General features: G+C 39.9%; 1 gene segment (V, D, J or C) and 1 further gene; both read left to right on the top strand.

The window, feature by feature from the left end:
- Igh (immunoglobulin heavy chain complex) overlaps nt 1–23,393 on the top strand; it is a 2,751,187-nt gene that overhangs the window by 555,518 nt on the left and 2,172,276 nt on the right.
- Ighv1-62-2 (immunoglobulin heavy variable 1-62-2) lies at nt 7,727–8,020 on the top strand. The segment is given in 1 exon segment: nt 7,727–8,020. A coding segment is annotated over 1 exon segment (294 nt).

The following is a 23,393-nucleotide window of genomic DNA, read 5'->3' as shown; positions in this document are numbered from 1 at the left end:
ATTAGTGCTACTCTCAGCCTTAGTCAAGAAGTTTCTGTGTTCAATGTTTATTCATTGATGCATACATTCATGAGTGGTCAAAGTGGTGAGAATGGTTACAGAATCATCAGCCACAGATATGTTAATGACATGAACATTCTCATATATTAATTTTATTATAAATATGTGTAGATAAAATATGAATATCTCATTAGTATTTCTTAGATATTGCATTCCTGTATGCAATTATGTATATCAATGCATTATAGTGTATAAATGAAAGTGTCTATCCTAATAAAAATAGGAGAGTCAAGAAATGAAAGAGTAGAAATTATGGGAGAATAATGCACAGTGTGGAATAATCATTTCCATGAAAATTCTAACCATATGTTAAGTTGTTACTTTTATTTTTCAGAATGAGTTTATTCTTTGACATTTTTATTCATGTATGAAATATATCAGAATCATATGTGCCCCAATATAACATTCTGGATTCGTTTTGGAACTTCCAATAAATCTCTCCCAACTAACTGACAAGTTTTATTTCATTAAGTAAAAATATAGAGAGTCCAATCAGTGCTGCATATATATACATATGTGCGTCATTCACTAGTACATAAGTAATACCTAGCATATATCCGAAGGAAAAATGAGCACATTTTCAGCATCAATTATCAAATGCCAATAGATCCAAAACTTGGTCTGTGTTCTTGAAAGTCCCTCACCATTATGTTGCAATATTTTAAAAATATGGTTACACTTTGTTTAGTGGGGAAAGCAGAGAAAACATGCAAGAAGTTGGATGTGATAACCTGAGAGGAAAATATATGAAATCCAAATTTCACATTCTACAGTGTATATCTAAGCAATCAAATTTATATGGTTAAACTTACAGTAAACACATTTGCTACTCAGATATTTCACTTATACGTGTGATTTTATTTTGACTGTCTTGGTTTATTCAGGTTTTATGGTGTTAACTATAGCTGCTAAGAGTTCATGTATAAAAAGACCACGTGAAGTCCTGACACACAGTGAAGCGATTCTCATTGCTGATATCTAGGAGTCAGACCTTTCATCTAGATGGTTATTTTTCATTAGCTAAAAGAGTTTTCACTAACTTTTCATGTTGTTAATACAGGCCGATTTTAGCAATAATTTCAAAGCTGTTTCAGCTTCTGAGAGTTCATCCAGGTCCTGAGCTGCTTCAACATTTTAGTTGTTTACATGTACAGTTTCACTTCTGTGTACCATTATTGTGTCTACTAAACAATGTAGGGTGAGTGTTTTACCTCTGAACACAGGTGCTCTGATCCAGGTGTAGTCTTACAACATCAGGAAAGAGCCTGTTCTCTACTGTCATTATGTTTATAGAAATGGGAACTGCAAGAGCTGGACCCAACTACCAGCAAGGATGAACCTGATTTCAAGGGATACATTATAGTAATATTGGCACAACTTAAAATCGCTAATGCATAAATCATCATCTCCAGGGAAACTAAAGCCATTTCTCTCTTCAGTGGATCTGTGTAAACACTGAAGTTACATGAATTAGTGTTTTCTTAAGCCAGACAATGCAACTTCAGTTTAAGTAATGAGAAACCTATTTTCATGGGAACCCATGACCAGCAGATGGCAGAATGACGCCACGTATCCCCATAGAGAGGTGAGAAGGATATGTAGGGGACTCTGCTCTCTCTCTCTCTCTCTCTCTCTCTCTCTCTCTCTCTCTCTCTCTCTCTCTCTCTCTCTCTCTCTCTGTGTGTGTGTGTGTGTGTGTGTATTTTTAAATGTACTAACTGATCTGCACTGTGGTGATTAACATGTGATTCTCTATGCTCAAACACTGTAAAGTTTCCTTGGTAAACAGTTCACAGATTTATGCTCACTGGGTTTATTAAGTTTTTATAACATTTTGAAAAAAGTGATACAATTTATTCTAATAACTGATTTCATCACCCCCAACTATTTCCAGATTCTTCCTATCAACAAATACATGAAACTACACACCGTTTTTTTCTTTCTGAATATAAGCAAAAAGAAAGAAAGAAAAAAGAGAGAAATAACTTTAAAGGGGGATTAAAAATAAAACAAAAACAACAAAGAGCAAGCTAGAGAGAGAGAGAGAGAGACAGAGACAGAGACAGAGACAGAGAGACAGAGAGAGAGAGAGGGTAATAAAAATCAAAACTCTGTAGCCAGGTTTAGTTAAGTAGCTGGATATAAAATTAACTCAAACAATTCAATGGCTTTTCTCTACACAAAGAATAAACAGGCTGAGAATGAAATTAGGGAAACACCACCCTTCCCAATAGTCACAAATAATATAAAATATCTTGGCGTGACTCTAACTAAGAAAGTGAATGATCTGTATGATAAAAACTTCAAGTCTCTGAAGAAAGAAATTAAAGAAGATGTCAGAAGATGGAAAGATCTCCCATGCTCATGGATTGGCAGGATCAACATTGTAAAAATGGCTATCTTGCCAAAAGCAATATACAGATTCAATGCAATCCCCATCAAAATCCCAACTCAATTCTTCAATGAATTAGAAAGAGCAATCTGCAAATTCATCTGGAATAACAAAAAACCTAGGATAGCAAAAACTCTTCACAAGGATAAAAGAACCTCTGGTGGAATCACCATGCCTGACCTAAAGCTTTACTACAGAGCAATTGTGATAAAAACTGCATGGTACTGGTATAATGAGACAAGTAGACCAATGGAATAGAATTGAAGACCCAGAAATGAACCCACACACCTATGGTCACTTGATCTTCGACAAGGGAGCTAAAACCATCCAGTGGAAGAAAGACAGCATTTTCAACAAATGATGCTGGCACAACTGGTTGTTATCATGTAGAAGAATGTGAATTGATCCATTTCTATCTCCTTGTACTAAGGTCAAATCTAAGTGGATCAAGAAACTTCACATAAAACCAGAGACACTGACACTTATACAGGAGAAAGTGGAGAAAAGCCTTGAAGATATGGGCACAGGGGAAAAATTCCTGAATAGAACAACAATGGCTTACACTGTAAGATCAAGGATTGACAAATGGGACCTCATGAAACTGCAAAGCTTCTGCAAGGCAAAAGACACCGTCAATAAAACAAAAAGACCACCAACAGATTGGGAAACGATCTTTACCTATCCTAAATCAGATAGGGGACTAATATCAAATATATATAAAGAACTCAAGAAGGTGGAATCCAGAAAATCAAATAACCCCATTAAAAATTGGGGCTCAGAACTGAACAAAGAATTCTCACCTGAGGAATACCAAATGGCAAAGAAGCATCTGAAAAAATGTTCAAAATCCTTAATCATCAGGGAAATGCAAATCAAAACAACCCAGAGATTCCACCTTACACCAGTCAGAATGGCTAAGATCAAAAATTCAGGTGACAGTAGATGCTGTCAAGGATGTGGAGAAAGAGGAACACTCCTCCATTGTTGGTGGGATTGTAAGCTTGTACGAACACTCTGGAAATCAGTCTGGCAGTTCCTCAGAAAATTGGACATAGTACTACCAGAGGATCCTCCAATAAGTCTCCTGAGCATATATCCAGAAGATACCGCAACCAGTAAAAAGGACACATGCTCCACTATGTTCATAGCAGCCTTATTTATAATAGCCAAAAGCTGGAAAGAACTCAGATGCCCCTCAACAGATGAATGGATACAGAAAATGTGGTACATTTGCACAATGGAGTACTACTCAGCTATTAAAAAGAATGAATTTATGAAATTCCTAGCCAAATGGATGGACCTGGAGGGCATCATCCTGAGTAAGGTAACAGAATCACAAAAAACTCACACAATATGTATTCACTGATAAGTGGATATTAGCCCAAAACTTAGGATACTCAACATATAAGATACAATTTGCTAAATGCATGAAACTCAATAAGAATTAAGACCAAAGTGTGGACACTGTGCCCCTTCTTAGAATTGGGAGCAAAACACCCATGGAAGTAGTTACAGAGACAAAGTTTGGAGCTGTTACAAAAGGATGGACCATCTAGAGACTCCCATATCCAGGGATCCACCCCATAATCAGCTTCCAAACGCTGACACCATTGCATACACTAGCAAGATTTTGCTGAAAGGACCCAGATATAGCTGTCTCTTGTGAGACTATGCCAGGGCCTAGCAAACACAGAAGTGGATGCTCACAGTCAGCTATTGGATGGATCACAGGGCCCCCAATGGAGGAGCTAGAGAAAGTACCCAAGGAGCTAAAGGGATCTGTAACCCTATAGGTGGAACAACATTATGAACTAACCAGTACCCTGGAATTCTTGACTCTAGCTGCATATGTATCAAAAGATGGCCTAGTCGGCCATCACTGGAAAGAGAGGCCCATTGGACACACAAACTGTATATGCCCCAGTACAGGGGAACGCCAGGGCCAAAAAAATGGGAATGGGTGGGTAGGGAAGTGAGGGGAGGGTATGGGGGACTTTTGGGATAGCATTGGAAAGGTAATTGAGGAAATTACGTAATAAGAAATATTAAAAATTAAAAAAAGAAAATCTGTAAGATTAAGCCTTAAACTATTCTGATAATTTGAAAACTTGGACTTTATATAAATGGAATATTTTTCTATTTTTATGCAACTGTTCTCCAACAATTTTGTTTGGACAAGTTTGCTTTAAGCGTTAACTTTCTGGTGAACATTAAAATACAATTAAGTTTCAACAGAAAAAAAAAACTCTGTAGCCATGATATATAGCTAAACTTAAGTGAGACAATAGGAGTGGAATGAGGTAATATTAGAAAAAAAAAGTCTGCAAAAACACCATTGAATTCTTCTTTTTTTATTTGTATTTTTGCTTTCTACTGCTAAGCATCTCCTCATTATTAATTGTACTTTACATCCCTTATGAGACTCCCCTGGAGAAAACTAGGCATTCTTTTACATACAAGTCTTTAGGGCTGAGATCCTGTGTCCATTTCATTTTTCTAAGTTGGGGATTTTATCAGGGTTAACTTTGTTCATGCTCTGTGCCTGCAGCGACAGTTTCTGTGAATTCTTATGTGCATGAGTCCATTGTGACTGGAAAACACTCTTTCCTTGGAGTCCTGCAACCACTATGACTCTTATAATCTGCTCAATTTTAAACGTTTTACTCTCATATTTCATCTCTATTTTACTGTATCATCTTTGTAAATTCCTTATACTCTAATGTTCCAATTCTAGTCTCTTAGCTTTTAGAATTACAAACAGCATACTCAACATTGAAATCTTGGAACACTTATGAATTAGAACTTGAAGCACTTGTCTCACGGACATGAGTAAAATGTTGGGTATTATTTTCCATATATTGATAGTTCATATAACTCATGTTTTATCATTGAGCAATAATCACTTTGTATATGTATAAATGAACATGAATGTATGAGCATCTCTACAATAAGTAGTAGAATCATTTGAGTAGATGTGTGAGACTGTTATTGCTGGGTAACTACATAATTTTATTTATTATTTTTTGGCCAATTTTCATAGGAAAATCTTCATCCCAGGTAAGTGTGGTTAAAGCCCATGTTTAGAGATAATATAGGCCCTAGCAGACCTCAGTTATATAGCTAATGGTCTTGTTGTCAAACTGCCTTATAAACATTTATGTTCATACCCAACATATTGTCTGAGCCTTGATCACAGAGGCTCATTTTGTTCTCTGTAATGATTGATGCAGACATTGAGGAGTCATTAGAGTGTTGAGAAAGATTGTCAGAGTATTCAGCAACAGGTGATTCAATGATACCAACTTCTCACCCATGAATCAAAGACCATCATAAAACATGAAAAAGAATGTAAGATTCAGAGAATGGGGTTAAAGGATAGGAAATCTTATCTCCAGGGATTTAACTGTTCTTAGTGTACACATGAACTCTCAGTAGCTATATTTACCAGCACAGATGCATATTAAAAAAAAACAGTGATAATTACCACATGAGAGACCTTGAAATGACTGAGCAGATAGACATGTCTCCTGGCAAGCTTAGTGACATCAGTTAAATCCCTGAGCATTGAAGTAAAGAAGTCATCCTCTGAGGTTAATATGTCCCCTTTGGTGCAGGTGTATCCTGCTATCACCACTAAGAATAACGTAACAATTTAAAAAATTCAACACATAAGGGAGGTGCTGTTGAGGAACCACAGCAAGCTGGACGTCTTTTGACATTTGATGAATGATGGCAGGTTCACTCTTTACTAGTGATGACCCTATATATGTATATATAGGTAGTACTAATTAACCTCACTGTGTCATTATTTAATGGAACAGAAGAGGTCAGAATGTTAAGTAAGAGACTTATTGGAATGTTCCAATGGGAAAGCAGGAACCTAGTGGTGGTAGATCTGTGGTGAGAGTCCAGAGAGTGGTGGTTGATCATAGCATATGTCATAGATGGTTGAAAAGTTTAAAGAATAAAATTCCTTATGAAATATAGATAAAACAATGTTACAAATATATAGAATTTTCATACAGGAGTATTTTGTACACTGTGCATATTTCTCCTGTAACATCTAGTCCTCCTATTTTCCCTTTTTTCTACTAGACAATTGGAACATCATCATGTATTTGCATACATATTTGTCTATAAATATGAAAAATATGAGTTATTAATAAGAGTCACATTTAACTTGGGCAGTAGGGGCCCATGCCTTTAATCCCAGCACTTGTGTGGCAGAGGCAGGCAGATTTCTGAGTTTGAGGCCAGCCTGGTATACAGAGTGAGTTCTAGGATAGCCAGGGCTACACAGAGAAACCATGTCTGGAAAAACAAAACAAAAAAGTCACATTTCTTATTTTTAATTTTGACATTGTCTTAATTTATATAGTTATATCTTACTGCATTTACTTTTTCAAAATCAATGTAAATTGCTGGCAAAAATACATATATATGAAATCCATGCCTTAGAGATAAAATCCTTTGTACAGACATCTATAGTTTATGTCTATAATTAACTTAATCATGATAGTGGTGTAATAATCATTGATGTGTGAATATTTTAAACACATGTACTTCTAGTCACTTTAGTGAATTTTGAAGTATGTAACCTGTCTAAAGGCAGATATTATTTTCACATATGTGAAAAAGGGTTTTAATTCTCTAAAGTCAGCCATCTTTGGAATTTACCATCAAAACCATCATCATGATAATCATTCTTGTCATCATCGTCATCATCATCATCATCATCGTCGTCATCATCATCACAAAGCACAATCTCTAAATCCATGTGTTAACATTTTCTCAAATTGGAGCAACAGACTCAGGCCAAATATTTATTGAGAGCTTAGTCCCTGAAGTTACATCCACAACATCTGTCCAGGGCTCAGGGAAACTGTTTGGGATGCATTTTCTCAGAGAGGATTATGATTTGGACCTGAGCATCCTGCTCCCTGACCCATGATCATTTTCAGTCCTTTCTCCCTAGTCCATCTCTAGATGGACTAGGTTCTTACCTAAGATGTGCCCTGCTCATGAATATGCAAATTCATTGAATCTATGGCAGTAAATACAGGGATGTCCACGAGCTGAAGACAACCCATGATCAGTGTCCTCTCCACAGTCACTGAACACACTGACTCAAACCATGGAATTGTGCTGGGTCTTTCTCTTCCTCCTGTCAGTAACTGCAGGTAAGGGGCTCCCCATTTCCAAATCTGAAATGGAGACAGGGCCTGTGATGACAATGTCATCCACTGTGTCTTTCTTCCCATAGGTGTCCACTCCCAGGTCCAGCTGCAGCAGTCTGGAGCTGAGCTGGTGAAACCCGGGGCATCAGTGAAGCTGTCCTGCAAGGCTTCTGGCTACACCTTCACTGAGTATACTATACACTGGGTAAAGCAGAGGTCTGGACAGGGTCTTGAGTGGATTGGGTGGTTTTACCCTGGAAGTGGTAGTATAAAGTACAATGAGAAATTCAAGGACAAGGCCACATTGACTGCGGACAAATCCTCCAGCACAGTCTATATGGAGCTTAGTAGATTGACATCTGAAGACTCTGCGGTCTATTTCTGTGCAAGACACGAAGACACAGTGTTGTAACCACATCCCGAGTGTGTCAGAAACCCTGGAGGAGCAGGAAGCTGCACTGGGACTGAGATGACAGAAAGATAAATCACTGTCTCTTATGAGACAATGCCAGGGCCTAGCAAACACAGAAGTGGATACTCACAGTCAGCTATCAGACGGATCACAGGGCCCCAGTACAAGGGAATGTCAGGGCCAAGAAGTGGGAGTGGGTGGGTAAGGGAGTGGGGGGGGATGGTATGGGGGACTTTTAGGATAGCACTGGAAATGTAAATGAAGAAAACACCTAATTAAAAAAAGGAACATTAATCCTTAGACTTGATCAGAATTTGTATTTTTTCCAATATTTTATTAGGTATTTTCTTCATTTTTCTTTTCAAATGCTATCCTGAAAGTCACCTATACCCTACCCCGACCCTAATCCCCTATACACCTATTCCTACTTCTTGGCCCAGGTGTTCCCCTGTAGTGGGGCATAGAAAGAGTGCAAGACCAAGGTGCCTCTCTTCCCAATGATGGCTGACTAGGCCATCTTCTACTACATATGCAGGTAGAGACGTGCTCTGAGGGTACTGGTTAGTTCATATTTTTGTTCTACCTATTGGGTTGCAGATTCCACAGCTCCTTGGGTACTTTCTCTAGCTTCTCCATTGGGGGCCCTGTGTTTCATCCAATAGCTGACTGTGAGCATCCACTTCTGTGTTTGCCAGGCATTGGCATAGCCTCCCAAGAGAACTCTATATCAGGGTCCTTTCATCAAAATCTTGCTGGCATATGCAATAGTGTCTGCATTTGGTAGCTGATTATGAGATGGATCACCAGGTGGGGCAGTCTCTGGATGGTCCATCCTTTCGTCTCATCTCCAAACATTGTCTCTGCAACTCCTTCAATGGGTATTTTGTTCCCAATTCTAAGAAGGGGCGAAGTATTCACACTTTGGACTTCTCTTTGAGTTTCATGTGTTTTGTAAATTGTATCTTAGGTATTCTAAGGTTCTGGACTAATATCCACTTATCAGTGAGTGCATATCATGTGAGTTCTTTTGTGATTGGGTTAACTCACTCAGGATGATACCCTCCAGATCCACCCATTTGCTGAGGAAATTCATAAATTCATTGTTTTTAATAGCTGTGTAGTACTCCATTGTGTTAATGTACCACATTTTCTGTATCCATTTCTCTTGAGGAACATTTGGGTTCTTTCCAGGTTCTGGCTATTATAAATGAGGCTTATGAACATAGTGGAGCATGTGTCCTTATTACTAGTTGGAACATCTTCTGGGTTTATGCCCAGGAAATGTATTGCTGGATCTTCTGGTATTACTATGTTCAATTTTCTGAGGAATCGCCAGACTGATTTCCAGAGTGGTTTTACAAATTTGCAATGCCACCATCAATGGAGGATTATTTTCTCTTTCTCCATCCACATCCTAACCAGCATCTGCTGTCACCTGAATTTTTGATTTTACCCATTCTGACTGGTGTGAGGTGGAATCTCATGGTTGTTTTGATTTGCATTTTCCTGATGATGAAGGATGTTGAACATTTTATCAGGTGCTTTCCAGCCATTCAATATTCCTCAGTTGGAAATTCTTTGTTTAGCTCTGTGCCCCATTTTAAATGGGGTTATTTGATTTTCTGGAGTCCAGTTTTTTGATCTCTTTGTATATATTGTATGTTAGTCCCCTATCTGATTTAGGATTGGTAAAGATCCTTTTCTAATCTTTTGGTGACCTTTTTTGTCTTATTGACAATGTCTTTTGCCTTACAGAAACTTTGCAATTTTATGAGGTCCCATTTGTCAATTCTCTATCTTACAGCTCAAGCCATTGCTGTTCTATTCAGGAAAATTTCCCCTGTGCTCATATTTTCGAGGCTTTCCCCCAATTTCTCCTCTATAAGTTTCAGTGTCTCTGGTTTTATGTGGATTTCCTTGATCCATTTAGACTTGAGCTATTTATAAGGAGATAAGAATGGATCAATTCGCAGTCTTCTACCTGCTAACACCCAGTTGTGCCAGCACCATTTGCTGAAAATGCTGTCTTTTTTCCAATGGATGGTTTTAGATCCCTTGTCAAAGATCAAGTGACCATAGGTGTGTGGGTTAATTTCTGAGTCTTCAATTCTATTCCGTTTCTCTACCTGTCTGCTGCTATACCAGTACCATGCAGTTTTTATCACAATTACTCTGTAGTACAGCTTTAGGTCAGGCATGATGATTCCACCAGAGGTTCTTTTATTATTGACAAGAGTTTCTGCTCTCCTAGCTTTTTTGTTATTCCAGATGAATTTGCAAATTGCCCTTTCTAATTCTTTTAGGAAGAAATTGAATTTTTTAATGTCCATTTATCACCTCCTCCTCACTGTCCTATAGTATCTTTGTCAGCTTTATTCATCTATAAAATGAGGCTGTTTGGATAAACTTTAAGTTCTCCAAACCTTGTGAATCACTTCACCAGTGACCACCTCTATTTACATGTTTCTTATTCATTAAAATAATTAAAATAAAATAATTAAAATATGTTTATGCATGATAAAATTATCACTGGATCCTGAGTGCCCAGAAATTTTTTGAAATTGTTGGGAATAATGTATAATAGGAATTTGATCTATGAAATGCAAAACAACAACATTTGGGAAAACAAACACTGCTCCATAGTCTTAAGTAATTAGTGACCTCAAGTGTTTTAACTCTTGTTGCTTGTTCCAGCTGAAATTCCAGTCTCTTACAAGGAGAGAAATATATATAAATCAGAATGCACAGACATGTAAATATATCTGTTGGTTGGTCAAAATATCATTAAATCTCTTTTCATTGAACTCCTTTAACAACACAATGTTTATGACAGTTAATTGAGGTAGGTCCTGAGATGCACATATCTTGCGCATGCCCTGACTCACCAGCAAGAACGAAGCTGCAACAGGATTGTTCTGCACATGTTTATTGGGAGAGCTTGATTGCTGAGGGGAAGAGACCCCAAGCCCAGAACTGGTGCTGCTTATATAGGCCTAGGAGAGGCATGTCTCCCACCCGGATTGGTTGTGCTTAGGTAATGCTTACCACATCATTTGCATGCCTACGTCTGATTGTTTAACTTCTCTCTCATCTGATTGGTTAACTTGTCTCTCATCTGATTGGTTAACTTCTCTCCCATCTGATTGGTTAATTTTGGTTAATTCTCAAAACCTGATCTTGGCAAAAGAACTTTACTGCCTATGTATGCGTGGTGGCAAGCAGAAGCCAGCTCCACCCTGCAACGACACATGTGGCTTCCCACATCTCCCACTTTTTGTTTTAATAAAATGAGGCTGGTCTAGGCCTGTGCAATTATGTCTATCTGCCGTGGCTCCTGTTTTAGGTCGTTCCTCTAATGTCACAGCCTTACCCATCATAGGGTAACCCTATCGCCAATGGGCCCCATATCTTAGGTTGGTCTGTGCATGAGGAAAGTTGCCCGTCTCTGGATACCACAGTGCTGTGTGATAGTAACTTCTAAATGACCTAGGGCGAACTCTGCAAAAGAGGCCAGCCAAAAAATGAAATATTGGAGAAATCATGATCACCCTATCACGTGAAATGAGGGAAATTCAGCGATGTTTAAGGGCTGATCAATGATCGTTGAGTCTCTCACATCCCTGTGCAATGGATCCATAAATCCGTGGGGTGCAAGAGCACAGAACTCAGATGCCGACTAATTCTTGAGCATAGATAACCAAAGTTCAGGGGAGGCACCATTTTCAATAGCTAAAAGTGCCTGAGTTATAATCACCTTGTCACGTTTTTGTTGGGTTCTGAATTTGCATACCAACCAGAGCATGAACACCAGTCCACAGCATATGGCAGCACCAAACAAAATCACTCCCACCCATTTCTTAAAGTAAGAAAAAGCAGAGGTAAGCTAAGAGGTAAAATTGCCAACAATGACGGGTTCTATTCGAGTTCCATTAAGGCTTAAAATCTGGCATTAGATGTAAAGAATTGAGGAAATACCCGAATGCATCAACAACATGGTTGCAGGAACACAGAGCTCTTCAGTTCTCACTAGCGGAAGCACCCCCAGCCACAGGAACATCCACATCCTCATAGCTCTGCTTGTTTTGAATTGCTCTTGTCAGGTGTTCTAGGATCCACAGCTGTTGTTGATGATCCTGGGGAAACACATAAACAGACCCTCTCTCCCAAACCAATTGAGAGCGCGCCTCTCTTACCTGATTCAGTGCCTCATTGTCTCTCTGGAGTTCTGCAACACTGTCAACACAGGTGGGCAATGATTTCCACGCCCTTATGGCAATCTGATTCACCTGCTCAAACACCTGCACTGGATATCCTGTCTGTTGTTGTGCAAAGCGACCTTGATCAAGCAGCATATCCCTATCCCATGCTGGATTTCCTGCAGCAGAATTAGCTGCTGCCTGTTCATTTGCAAATTTAATAAGGAAGGCTTTCTAAACTAAATACTGCCCAGGTGAAAAGCATGCCTTCACCAAGACTGCCCAATCATGCAGTGTCTATTCAAGGCCTCTACTTGAGCCACAGTATAGGAGGCAGTTAAGCCGTATGTCCGCACAGACTTAGCCAAATTCCTGATTACTTCGAAATCTAGAGGCTCATGATATCTCTGCCCTGCTTGGTCAGTGAAAATAGAACATCCAAGCAAGGAGAATCTAACCTCTCTCCAAACCTCTGAACAGAAGGTCCTATTATAGGTGGCTGCCGAGGAGGCACAGGGAGGGGGCACAAAAGCTAATTCGCCTTCCTCCTCTGCCTCGGCTTTTATTTTTGTTCTTTCTGTCCACCTGATAACACTGTGTCTCCTTTCTTTTTCTTTTTTCATTTTAAGCCCCTCTCCTCTTCCGACATACTTTCTTGTTGTTCTGTAAGGATTTTCTGACCTGTCTTGACTGCCTCTACACACAGTTTCAAGCAGTAACAGAGTCCATATATCAGAACAAACAAGACCAAAACTATCAGACCTACCCACAAAGGGTCAACGGGAGAAAAAAGCATAACTCATGAACCTTAACTTGTCCCAAAGCCGGGAACCTTATCGTCTCAATCCTTTCTTTCCTTCTCTTCTCTCTCTCCCTTCTCTTCTTCCTTTCTGTCCCTTCCTTTCTTTCTTTCCTTTCCTTTCCCTTTTCCTTTCCTTCACCATTTTCTTTGCTTTATCACTGATTCCTTTTATTTTTCCTCCCTTTTCTTTTCCTTTTTCTTAAAAAACACATCCCCCTTTAACTGGGGGATCAATTTGGGAGACTTATTGATACCACCGTTCCTCAGCTGAAGAGTTCTGAATCCATGCAGTCGGATCCTTCTCAGCAGTCTGTTTTATGGGAACACTTTATTAACTGCTCCTTCCCCTTGATGCAGTTCTGAATCCTCCCTGTAGCAGGGGGTCTTCGCTCGTGCCTGAAGATGTTTCTTTTCCCAGGTTTTGGCACCACTTCTTGCACGCGCCCTGGCTTGCCAGCAAGAACATTGCTGCAACAGGATCCTTCTGCACAAGTTTATTGGGAGAGCTTGATTGCTGAGGGGAAGAGACCCCAACCCCAGAACTGGTGCTGCTTATATAGGCCTAGGAGAGGCGTGTCTCACACCCGGATTGGTTGTGCTTAGGTTATGCTTACCACCTCATTTGCATGCCTACATCTGATTGGTTAACTTGTCTCTCATCTGATTGGTTAACTTGTTTCTCATCTGATTGGTTAACTTCTCTCTCATATGATTGGTTAATTTTAAGTTAATTCTCAAAAGTTCATCTTGGCAAAAGAACTTTACTGCCTATGTGTGCGTGGTGGCCAGCAGAAGCCAGCACCACCCTGCAACGGCACATGTGGCTTCCCACATACATAGGTGTGTGATCCCAGTCTCAGTGTTGATCCCTACAAACACTATCTTTTTTATAATATAGACCTCAACTGATACAGCATCAATTTTCCTAGTTCACTGCATTTCTGTTGCCTAGATTTCTTCTGCTTTGTAAAGGTCTGTCTATGAATAAAGTGAGGCTGTTTGGATACACCTTAAATTCTCCAAACCTTGTGATTCTCCTCACCAGTGACCACCTTCATTGACATGTTTCTTATTCAACAAAAAACGTGTGTACTTGTATCTCTGCATACACATATGTTTCTTCTGTTTGTTTTGTTCCATACCTATTTGTTTGCTTTTCCTTTATCTTACTTTATCATTTTTATTACATTCATATTCTTTTTATTTCATTTTTTATTAGGTATTTTTTTCAATTACATTTCCAACGCTATCCCAAAAGTCCCCCATACCATTCCCCCCACTCCCCTACCCACCCAGTCCCACTTCTTGGCCCTGGCATTCCCCTCTACTGAGGCATATAAAGTTTGCAAGAACAATGGGCCTCTCTTTCCAATGAGGGCCGACTAGGCTCGCTTCTATGTGTCCAGCTAGAGACATGAGCTCTGGAGGGTACTGGTTAGTTCATATTGTTGTTCCACCTATAGGGTTGCAGACCCCTTTAGCTCCTTGGGTACTTTCTCTAGCTCCTCCATTGGGGGCTCTGTGATTCATCCAATAGCTGAATGTGAGCATCCACTTCTGTGTTTGCTAGTCCCCGGCATACCTCACAAGAGACAGGAATATCTGTGTCCGTTCCGCAAAAATTTCTAGTGTATGCAATGATGTCAGCATTTGGAGGCTGATTATGGGATGGATCCACGGGTATGGCAGTCTCTAGATGATCCATCCTTTCATCTCAGCTCCTGACTTTGTCTCTGTAACTCCTTCCGTGGGTGTTTTGTTCCCAATTCTAGGAAGACGCAAAGTGTCCACACTTTGGTCTCCGTTCTTCTTGAGTTTCATAAGTTTTGCAAATTATATCTTATATCTTGAGTATTCTAAGTTTCTGGGCTAATATCCACTTATCAGTGAGTATATATCATGTGAGTTCTTTTGTTATTGGGTTACCTCACTTAGGATGATGCCTTCCATGTCTATCCATTTGCCTAGGAATTTCATAAATTCATTATTTTTAATAGCTGAGTAGTACTCCATTGTGTAAATGCACCATATTTTCTCTATCCATTACTCTGCTGAGGGACATCTGGATTCTTTCCATCTTCTGGCTATTATAAATAAGGCTGCTATGAACATAGTGGAGCAAATGTCTTTATTACCACTTGGAACTTCTGGATATATGCCAGGAGAGTTATTGCAGGATCTTCGGGTAATATTATGTCCAATTTTCTGAGGAACTGCCAGACTGATTTCCAGAGTGGTTGTACAATCTTACAATCTCACCAACAATGGAGGAGTGTTCCCCTTTCTCCACATCCTTGCCAGCATCTGCTGTCACCTGAATTTTTGATCTTACCCATTCTGAGTGGTGTGAGGTGGAATCTCAGTGTTTCTTTGATTTGCATTTCCCTGATGATTAAGGATGGTGAACATTTTTTCAGGTACTCCTCTGCTATTTGGTATTCCTCAGGTAAGAATTCTTTGTTTAGCTTTGAGCCCCATTTTTAATGGGTTATTTGATTTTCTGGAGTCCACCTTCTTGAGTTCTTTATATATATTGGATATCAGTCCCCTATCTGATTAAGAATAGGTAAAGACCCTTTTCCAATCTGTTGGGGTCCCTTTTGTCTTATTGATGGTGTCTTTGTCTTACATAAGCTTTGCAATTTTATGAGGTCCCATTTGCCCATTCTCGATCTTACAGCACAAGCCATTGCTGTTCTATTCAGGAATTTTTCCTCTGTGCCCATATCTTCGAGGATTTTCCCCAATTTCTCCTCTATAAGTTTCAGTGTCTCTGGTTTTATGTGGAGTTCCTTGATCTACTTAGATTTGTCCTTGGTACAATGTGATAGGAATGGATCAATTCACATTCTTCTACATGATAACTGCCAGTTGTGCCAGCACCATTTGTTGAAAATGCTGTCTTTTTTTACACTGGATGGTTTTTGCTCCCTTGTCAAAGATCAAGTGATCATAGGTTTGTGGGTTTATTTCTGGGTCTTCAATTCTATTCCATTGGTCTACTTGTCTGTCACTATACCAGAACCATGCCGCTTTTATAACAATTGCTCTGTAGTACAGCTCTAGGTCAGGCATGGTGATTCCACCAGAGGTTCATTTATCATTGAGAAGAGTTTTTGCTATCCTAGGTTTTTTGTTATTCCAGATGAATTTGCAGATTGCTCTTTCTAATACGTTGAATAATTGAGTTGAAATTTTGAGGGGGATTGCATTGAATCTGTAGATTGGTTTTGGCCAGATAACCATTTTTACAATGTTGATCCTGCTAATCCATGAGCATGGGAAATCTTTCCATCTTCTGAGATCTTCTTTAATATATTTCTTCAGAGACTTAAAGTTCTTATCATACAGTTCTTTCACTTCCTTAGAGTCACACCAAGGTATTTTATATTATTTATGACTATTGTGAAGGGTGTTGTTTCCCTAATTTCTTTTTCAGCCTGTTTATCCTTTGTCTACAGAAAGGCCATTGATTTGTTTGAGTTAATTTTATATCCAACTACTTCATTGAAACTGTTTATCAGGTTTAGCAGTTCTCTGGTGGAATTTTTAGGGTCACTTATATATATATACTATCATTTCATCTGCAAAAAGTGATATTTTGACTTCTTCCTTTCCAATTTGTATCCCCTGGATCTCCTTTTGCTGTCGATTTGCTCTCGCTGGGACTTCAAATACTATGTTGTATAGGTATGGAGAAAGTTTGCAGCCTTGTCTAGTGACTGATTTTAGTGGGATTGCTTACAGCTTCTCACCATTTACTTTGATGTTGGCTACTGGTTTGCTATAGATTGATTTTATCATGTTTATGTATGGGCCTCAAGTTCCTGATCTTTCCAGGACTTTTATCATGAATGGGTGTTGGATGTTGTCAAATGTTTTCTCCGCATCTAACGATATGATCATGTGGTTTTTGTCTGTGAGTTTACTTATATAGTAGATTACATTGATGGATTTCCATATATTAACCACCCCTGCATCCCTGGAATGAAACCTACTTGGTTAGGGTGGATGATTGTTTTGATGTGTTCTTGGTTTCAGTTTGTGAGGATTTTATTGAGTATTTTTGCATCAATATTCATAAGAAAAATTGGTCTGAAGTTCTCTATCTTTGTGGGTTCTTTCTGTGGTTTAGGCATCAGAGTAATTGTAGCTCCATAGAATGAATTGGGTAGGGTACCTTCTGCTTCTATTTTGTGGAATAGTTTGTGAAGAACTGGAATTAGATTTTTTTTAATTAGGTATTTTCCTCACTTACATTTTCAATGCTATCCCAAAAGTCCCCCATACCCTCCCCCCCCCACTCCCCTACCCACCCACTCCCAATTTTTGGCCCTGGCGTTCCCCTGTACTGGTGCATATAAAGTTTGCAAGAACAATGGGCCTCTCTTTCCAGTGATGGCCAACTAGGCCATCTTTTGATACATATGCAGCTAGAGTCAAAAGCTCCGGGATACTGGTTAATTCATATTGTTAAACCCATCTGGTCCTGTGCTTTCTTTCGTTCTGAGACTACTAATGACTGCTTCTATTTCTTCAGGGGATATAGGACTGTTTAGATCATTAACCTAATCCTGATTTAACTTTTGTACCTTGTATCTGTCTAGAAATTTTTCCATTTCATCCAGGTTTTCCAGTTTTGTTGAGTATAGTCTTTTGTAGAAGGATCTGATGGTGTTTTGGATTTCTTCAGGATCTGTTGTTGTGTCTCCCTTTTCATTTCTGATTTTTTAAATTAGTATGCTGTCCCTGTTCCCTCTAGCGATTCTGGCTAAGGGTTCATCTATGTTGTTGATTTTCTCAAAGAACCAGCTCCTAGTTTGGTTGCTTCTTTGAATAGTTTTTCTTGTTTCCACTTTGTTGATTTCACCCTTGAGTTTGATTATTTCCTGCCGCCTACTCCTCTTGGGTGAATTTGCTTCCTTTTATTCTAGAGTTCTAGGTGTGTTGTTAAGCTGCCAGTGTGTGCTCTATCTAGTTTCTTTTTGGAGGCACTCAGAGCTATGAGTTTTCCTCTTAGAAATGCTTTCATCATGTCCCATAAGTTTGGGTATGTTGCGAGTTCATTTTCATTAACCTCTAAAAAGTCTTTAATTTCTTTTTTCATTCCTTGACCAATGTATCATTGATTAGAGTGTTGTTCAGTTTGTACGTGAATGTTGGCTTTCTATTATTTATGTTGTTATTAAAGATCAGCCTGATTCCATGGTTATCTGATAGGATGCATGGAACAATTTCAATATTTTTGTATCTGTTGAGGTCTGTTTTGTGATCAATTATATGGTCAATTTTGGAGAAGGTACCATGAGGTGTTGAGAAGAAGGTATATCCTTTTGTTTTAGGATAAAATGTTCTGTAGATATCTGTTAAATCCATTTGTTTCATAACTTCTGTTAGTTTCACTGTGTCCCTGTTTAGTTTCTGTTTTCAGAATCTGTCTATTGATAAAAGTGGTGTATTGATGTCTCCCACTGTTATTGTGTGAGGTGCATTGTTTGCTTTGAGCTTTACTAAAGTTTTTTAATGAATGTGGCTGCCCTTGCATTTGGAGCATAGATATTAAGAATTGAGAGTTCCTCTTGAAAGATTTTGCCTTTGATGAGTATGAAGTGTCCCTCCTTGTCTTTTCTTGATAACTTTGGATTGGAAGTCGATTTTATTAGATATTAGAATGGCTACTCCAGCTTGTTTCTTTGGACCACTTGCTTGGAATATTGTTTTCCAGCCTTTCATTCTGAAGGAGTGTCTGACTTTTCCCCTGAGATGGGTTTCATGTAAGCAGCAAAAAGTTGGGTCCTGCTTGTGTAGCCAGTCTGTTAGTCTATGTCTTTTTATTGGGGAACTGAATCCATTGACATTAAGCGATATTAAAGAAACGTAATTGTTGCTTCCTATTATTTTTGCTGTTAGAGCTGGCATTCTGTTCTTGTGGCTGTCTTCTTTTAGGTTTGTTGAAGGATTACTTTCTTGCTTTTTCTAGGGCGTGGTTTCTGCCCTTGTAGTTTTTTTTTCAGTTATTATCCTTTGAAGGGCTGGATTCGTGGAAAGATATTGTGTGAATTTGGTTTTGTCATGGAATAGTTTGTTTTTTCCATCTATGGTAATTGAAAGTTTGCCTGGGTATAGTAGTCTGGGCTGGCGTTTGTGTTCTCTTAGTGTCTTTATAACATCTGTCCAGGCTCTTCTGGCTTTCATAGTCTCTGGTGAAAAGTCTGGTGTAATTCTGATAGGCCTGCCTTTATATGTTACTTGACCTTTCTCCCTTACTGCTTTTAATATTCTATCTTTATTTAGTGCATTTGTTTTTCTGATTATTATGTGTCGAGAGGAACTTATTTTCTGGTCCAGTTTATTTGGAGTTCTGTATGCCTCTTGTATGTTCATGGGCATCTCTTTCTTTAGGTTTGGGAAGGTTTTTTTGTATATTCTTGTTGAAGATATTTGCTGACACTTTAAGTTGAAAATCTTCATTCTCATCTACTCCTATTACTGCAGGGTTAGTCTTCTCATCATGTCCTGGATTTCCTGGGTGTTTTGAGTTAGTATCTTAATTCATTTTGCATTTTCCTTGATTGTTGTGCCCATGTACTCTACGGAATCTTCTGCACCTGAGATTCTCTCTTCCATCTCTTGTATTCTGTTGCTGATTCTCGCATCTGTGGTTCCAGATTTCTTTCCTAGGGTTTCTATCTCCAGCATTGCCTTATTTTATTGTCTCCACTTCCCTTTTTAGGTCTAGCATGGTTTTGTTCATTTCCATCACCTGTTTGGATGTGTTTTCCTGCTTTTCTTTAAGGACTTCTACCTGTTTGGTTGTGTTCCTGTTTTTCTTTAAGGACTTGTAACTCTTTAGCAGTGTTCTCCTGTATTTCTTTAAGTGAGTTATTACAGTCCTTCTTGTTGTCCTCTACCATCATCAAAAGACATTCTTTTCAAACTGGGTCTACCTTTTCTGGTGTGTTGGGATGCCCATTACTGGGTGAGGTGGGAGTGCTGCGTTCTGATGATGGTGAGTGTTCTTTTTTTCTGTTAATAAGATTCTTACGTTTGCCTTTTGCCATCTGGTAATATCTGGATTTAGATATTATAGTTGTCTCTGGTTAGAGATTGTTCCTCTTGTGATTCTGTTAGCATCTATAAACTGACCTGGGAGACTAGCTCTCTCCTGAGTTTCGGTGGTCAGAGCATTCTCTGCAGGCAAGATCTGCTCTTACAGGGAAGGTGGACAGATATCTGGTGTTTGGATCTGCCTCCTAGCAGAAGATGAAGGCCTGAAACAGGGCCTGTCCAGAAGCTGTTAGCTCCTGTAGTCCACACTCTCATCTGCGCTGACTAGTGTTGGAGGGATCCAGGAACCAAGATGAGTTCCCCTGTCGCTCTGTCAAAGACTTCCTGGGTGGGGCGGAGACCTCTCCTCTGGCAGGGAAGGTGCCCAGATGTCTGGAGCCCCAAAGAGTGTCTGCCTCAGAAGCTGTCTTCCAAGGTCCTTGGGCGTGTCCACTTACTCAGCGCCCAAGGTGACCCATTGCTGGCGCTGACCGGAAGGGACATTGTGGGAAGCCACATGCGCCATTGCACGGTGGTACTGGCTAACGCTGGCCACCATGCATACAAAGGCAGTAAAGTTCTTCACCAAGATGAGGTTTTAACAATATAACCAATCAGATGAGAGACATGTTAACCAATCAGATGAGAGATGTTAACCAATCAAATGAGAGACACGTTAACCAATCAGATGAGAGATATGTTAACCAATCAGATGAGAGACATGTTAACCAATCAGATGAGAGATATGTTAACCAATTCGGGTGTGAGACATGCCTCTCCTAGGCCTATATAAGCAGCACCAGTTCTGGGCTTGGGGTCTCGTCGCCTCTGCAATCAAGCTCTCCCAATATACGTGTGCAGAAGGATCCTGTTGCAGTGTCATTCTTGCTGGCGAGTTGGGCGTGCACAAGAAGTGGTGCCGAAACCCGGGAAAAGAAACATCTTCAGGCACAAGCAAAGACCCCCTGCTACAGGGAGGATTCAGAACTGCATCATGGCAAAGGAGCGGTTAATAAAGTGTTACCGTAAAACAGACTGCTGAGAAGGATCCGACTGCGTGGATTCAGAACTCTTCAGCTGAAGAATGGTGGTACCGGTAAGTCTCCTAAATTGATCCCCCAGTTAAAGGGGGATGTGTTTTTTTAAGAAAAAGGAAAAGGGAGAAAAAAAAGGAATCAGTGATAAAGAAAAGGAAATAGTAAAGGAAAGGAAAAAGGAAAAAGGAAAGGAAAGGAAAGGAAAGGAAAGGAAGGAAAAGAAAGGAAAGGAAAGAAAGAAAGGAAAGGAAAGAAAGGAAGGAGAGAAGGGAAAGAGAGAAGAGAAGGAAAGAAAGGATTGGGACGATAAGGTTCCCGGTTTTGGGACAAGTTAAGGTTCATGAGTTATGCTTTTTTCTCCCGTTGACCCTTTGTGGGTAGGTCTGATAGTTTTGGTCTTATTTGTTCTGATATATGGACTCTGTTACTGTTTGAAACTGTGTGTAGAGGCAGTCAAGACAGGTCAGAAAATCCTTACAGAGCAACAAGAAAGTATGTCGGAAGAGGAGAAGGGCTTAAAAAGAAAAAAGAAAAAGAAAGGAGACACAGTGTTATCAGGTGGACAGAAAGGACAAAATAAAAGAGCCCAGGCAGAGGAGGAAGGCAAATTAGCTTTTGTGCCCCCTCCCTGTGCCTCCTCGGCAGCCACCTGTAATAGGACCTTCTGTTCAGAGGTTTGGAGAGAGGTTAGATTCTCCTTGCTTGGATGTCCTATTTTCACCGACCAAGCAGGGCAGAGATATCATGAGCCTCTAGATTTCGAAGTAATCAGGAATTCGGCTAATTCTGTGCAGACGTACGGCTTAACTGCCTCCTATACTGTGGCTCAAGTAGAGGCCTTGAATAGACACTGCATGATTGGGCAGTCTTGGTGAAGGCATGCTTTTCACCTGGGCAGTATTTAGTTTGGAAAGCCTTCCTTATTAAATTTGCAAATGAACAGGCAGTGGCTAATTCTGTTGCAGGAAATCCAGCATGGGATAGGGATATGCTGCTTGATCAAGGTCGCTTTGCACAACAACAGACAGGATATCCAGTGCAGGTGCTTGAGCAGGTGAATCAGATTACTATAAGGGCGTGGAAATCATTGCCCACTGGTGTTGAAGGTGTTGACGTGGGTGAGAGGGTCTGTTTGTATGTTTCCCCAGGATCACCGACAACAGCTGTTGGTCCCAGAACGGCTGACAAGAGCAATTCAAAACAAGCAGAGCTATGAGGACGTGGATGTTCCTGTGGCTGGGCGTTCTCCCGCTAGTGAGAACTGAAGAGCTCTGTGTTCCTGCAACCATGTTGTTGATGCATTCGGGTGTTTCCTCAAATCTTTACATCCAATACCAGATTTTAAGCCTTAATGGAACTTGAATAGAACCCATCATTGTTGGTAATTTTACCTCTTGTCTTACCTCTGCTTTTTCTTACTTTAAGGAATGGCTGGGAGTGATTTTGTTTGGTGCTGCCATATGCTGCGGACTGGTGTTCATGCTCTGGTTGGTATGCAAATCCAGAATCCAACAAAAACGTGACAAGGTGATTATAACTCAGGCACTTTTAGCTATTGAAAACGGGGCCTCCCCTGAACTTTGGTTATCCATGCTCAAGAATTAGTCGTCATCTGAGTTCTCTGCTCTTGCACCCCACAGATTTATGGATCCATTGCACTGGGATGAGAGAGACTCAACAATCATTGATCAGCCCTTGCACATCGCTGAGGTTTTCTCATTGCACACCATAGGGTGATCATGATTTCCTCACTAATTCATTTTTAAAACTTGGCTGGCCTCTGTTGTAGAGTTCGCCCTAGGTCATTTAGCAGTTACTGTCACACAGCACTGCGGTGTCCAGAGATGGGCAACTTTCCTCATGCACAGACCAACCTAAGACACGGGGCACGTGTCAATAGGGTTACCCTATGATGGGTAAAGCTGTGTCATTAGAAGAACGACCTAAAACAGGAGCCACGGCAGATGGACATAATTGCACAGGCCTAGTCCAGCCTCATTTTATTAAAACAAAAAGGGGGAAATGTGGGAAGCTACATGTGCAGTTGCAGGGTGGTGCTGGCTACCACTGGCCACCACGCATACAAAGGCAGTAAAGTTTATCGCCAAGATGAGGTTTTAAGAATATAACCAATCAGATGAGAGACATGTTAACCAATCAGATGAGAGATGTGTTAACCAATCCAGATGTGAGACATGCCTCTCCTAGGCCTATATAAGCTATATAAGCAGCACCAGTTCTGGGCTTGGGGTCTCGTCGCCTCTGCAATC

The sequence above is a fragment of the Mus musculus genome, chromosome 12 (genome assembly GCF_000001635.26).
Source record: "Mus musculus strain C57BL/6J chromosome 12, GRCm38.p6 C57BL/6J".
Lineage (NCBI taxonomy): Eukaryota > Metazoa > Chordata > Mammalia > Rodentia > Muridae > Mus > Mus musculus.
Note: the sequence above shows the minus strand (reverse complement) of the source record. Positions and strands in the feature narration are given on the sequence as shown.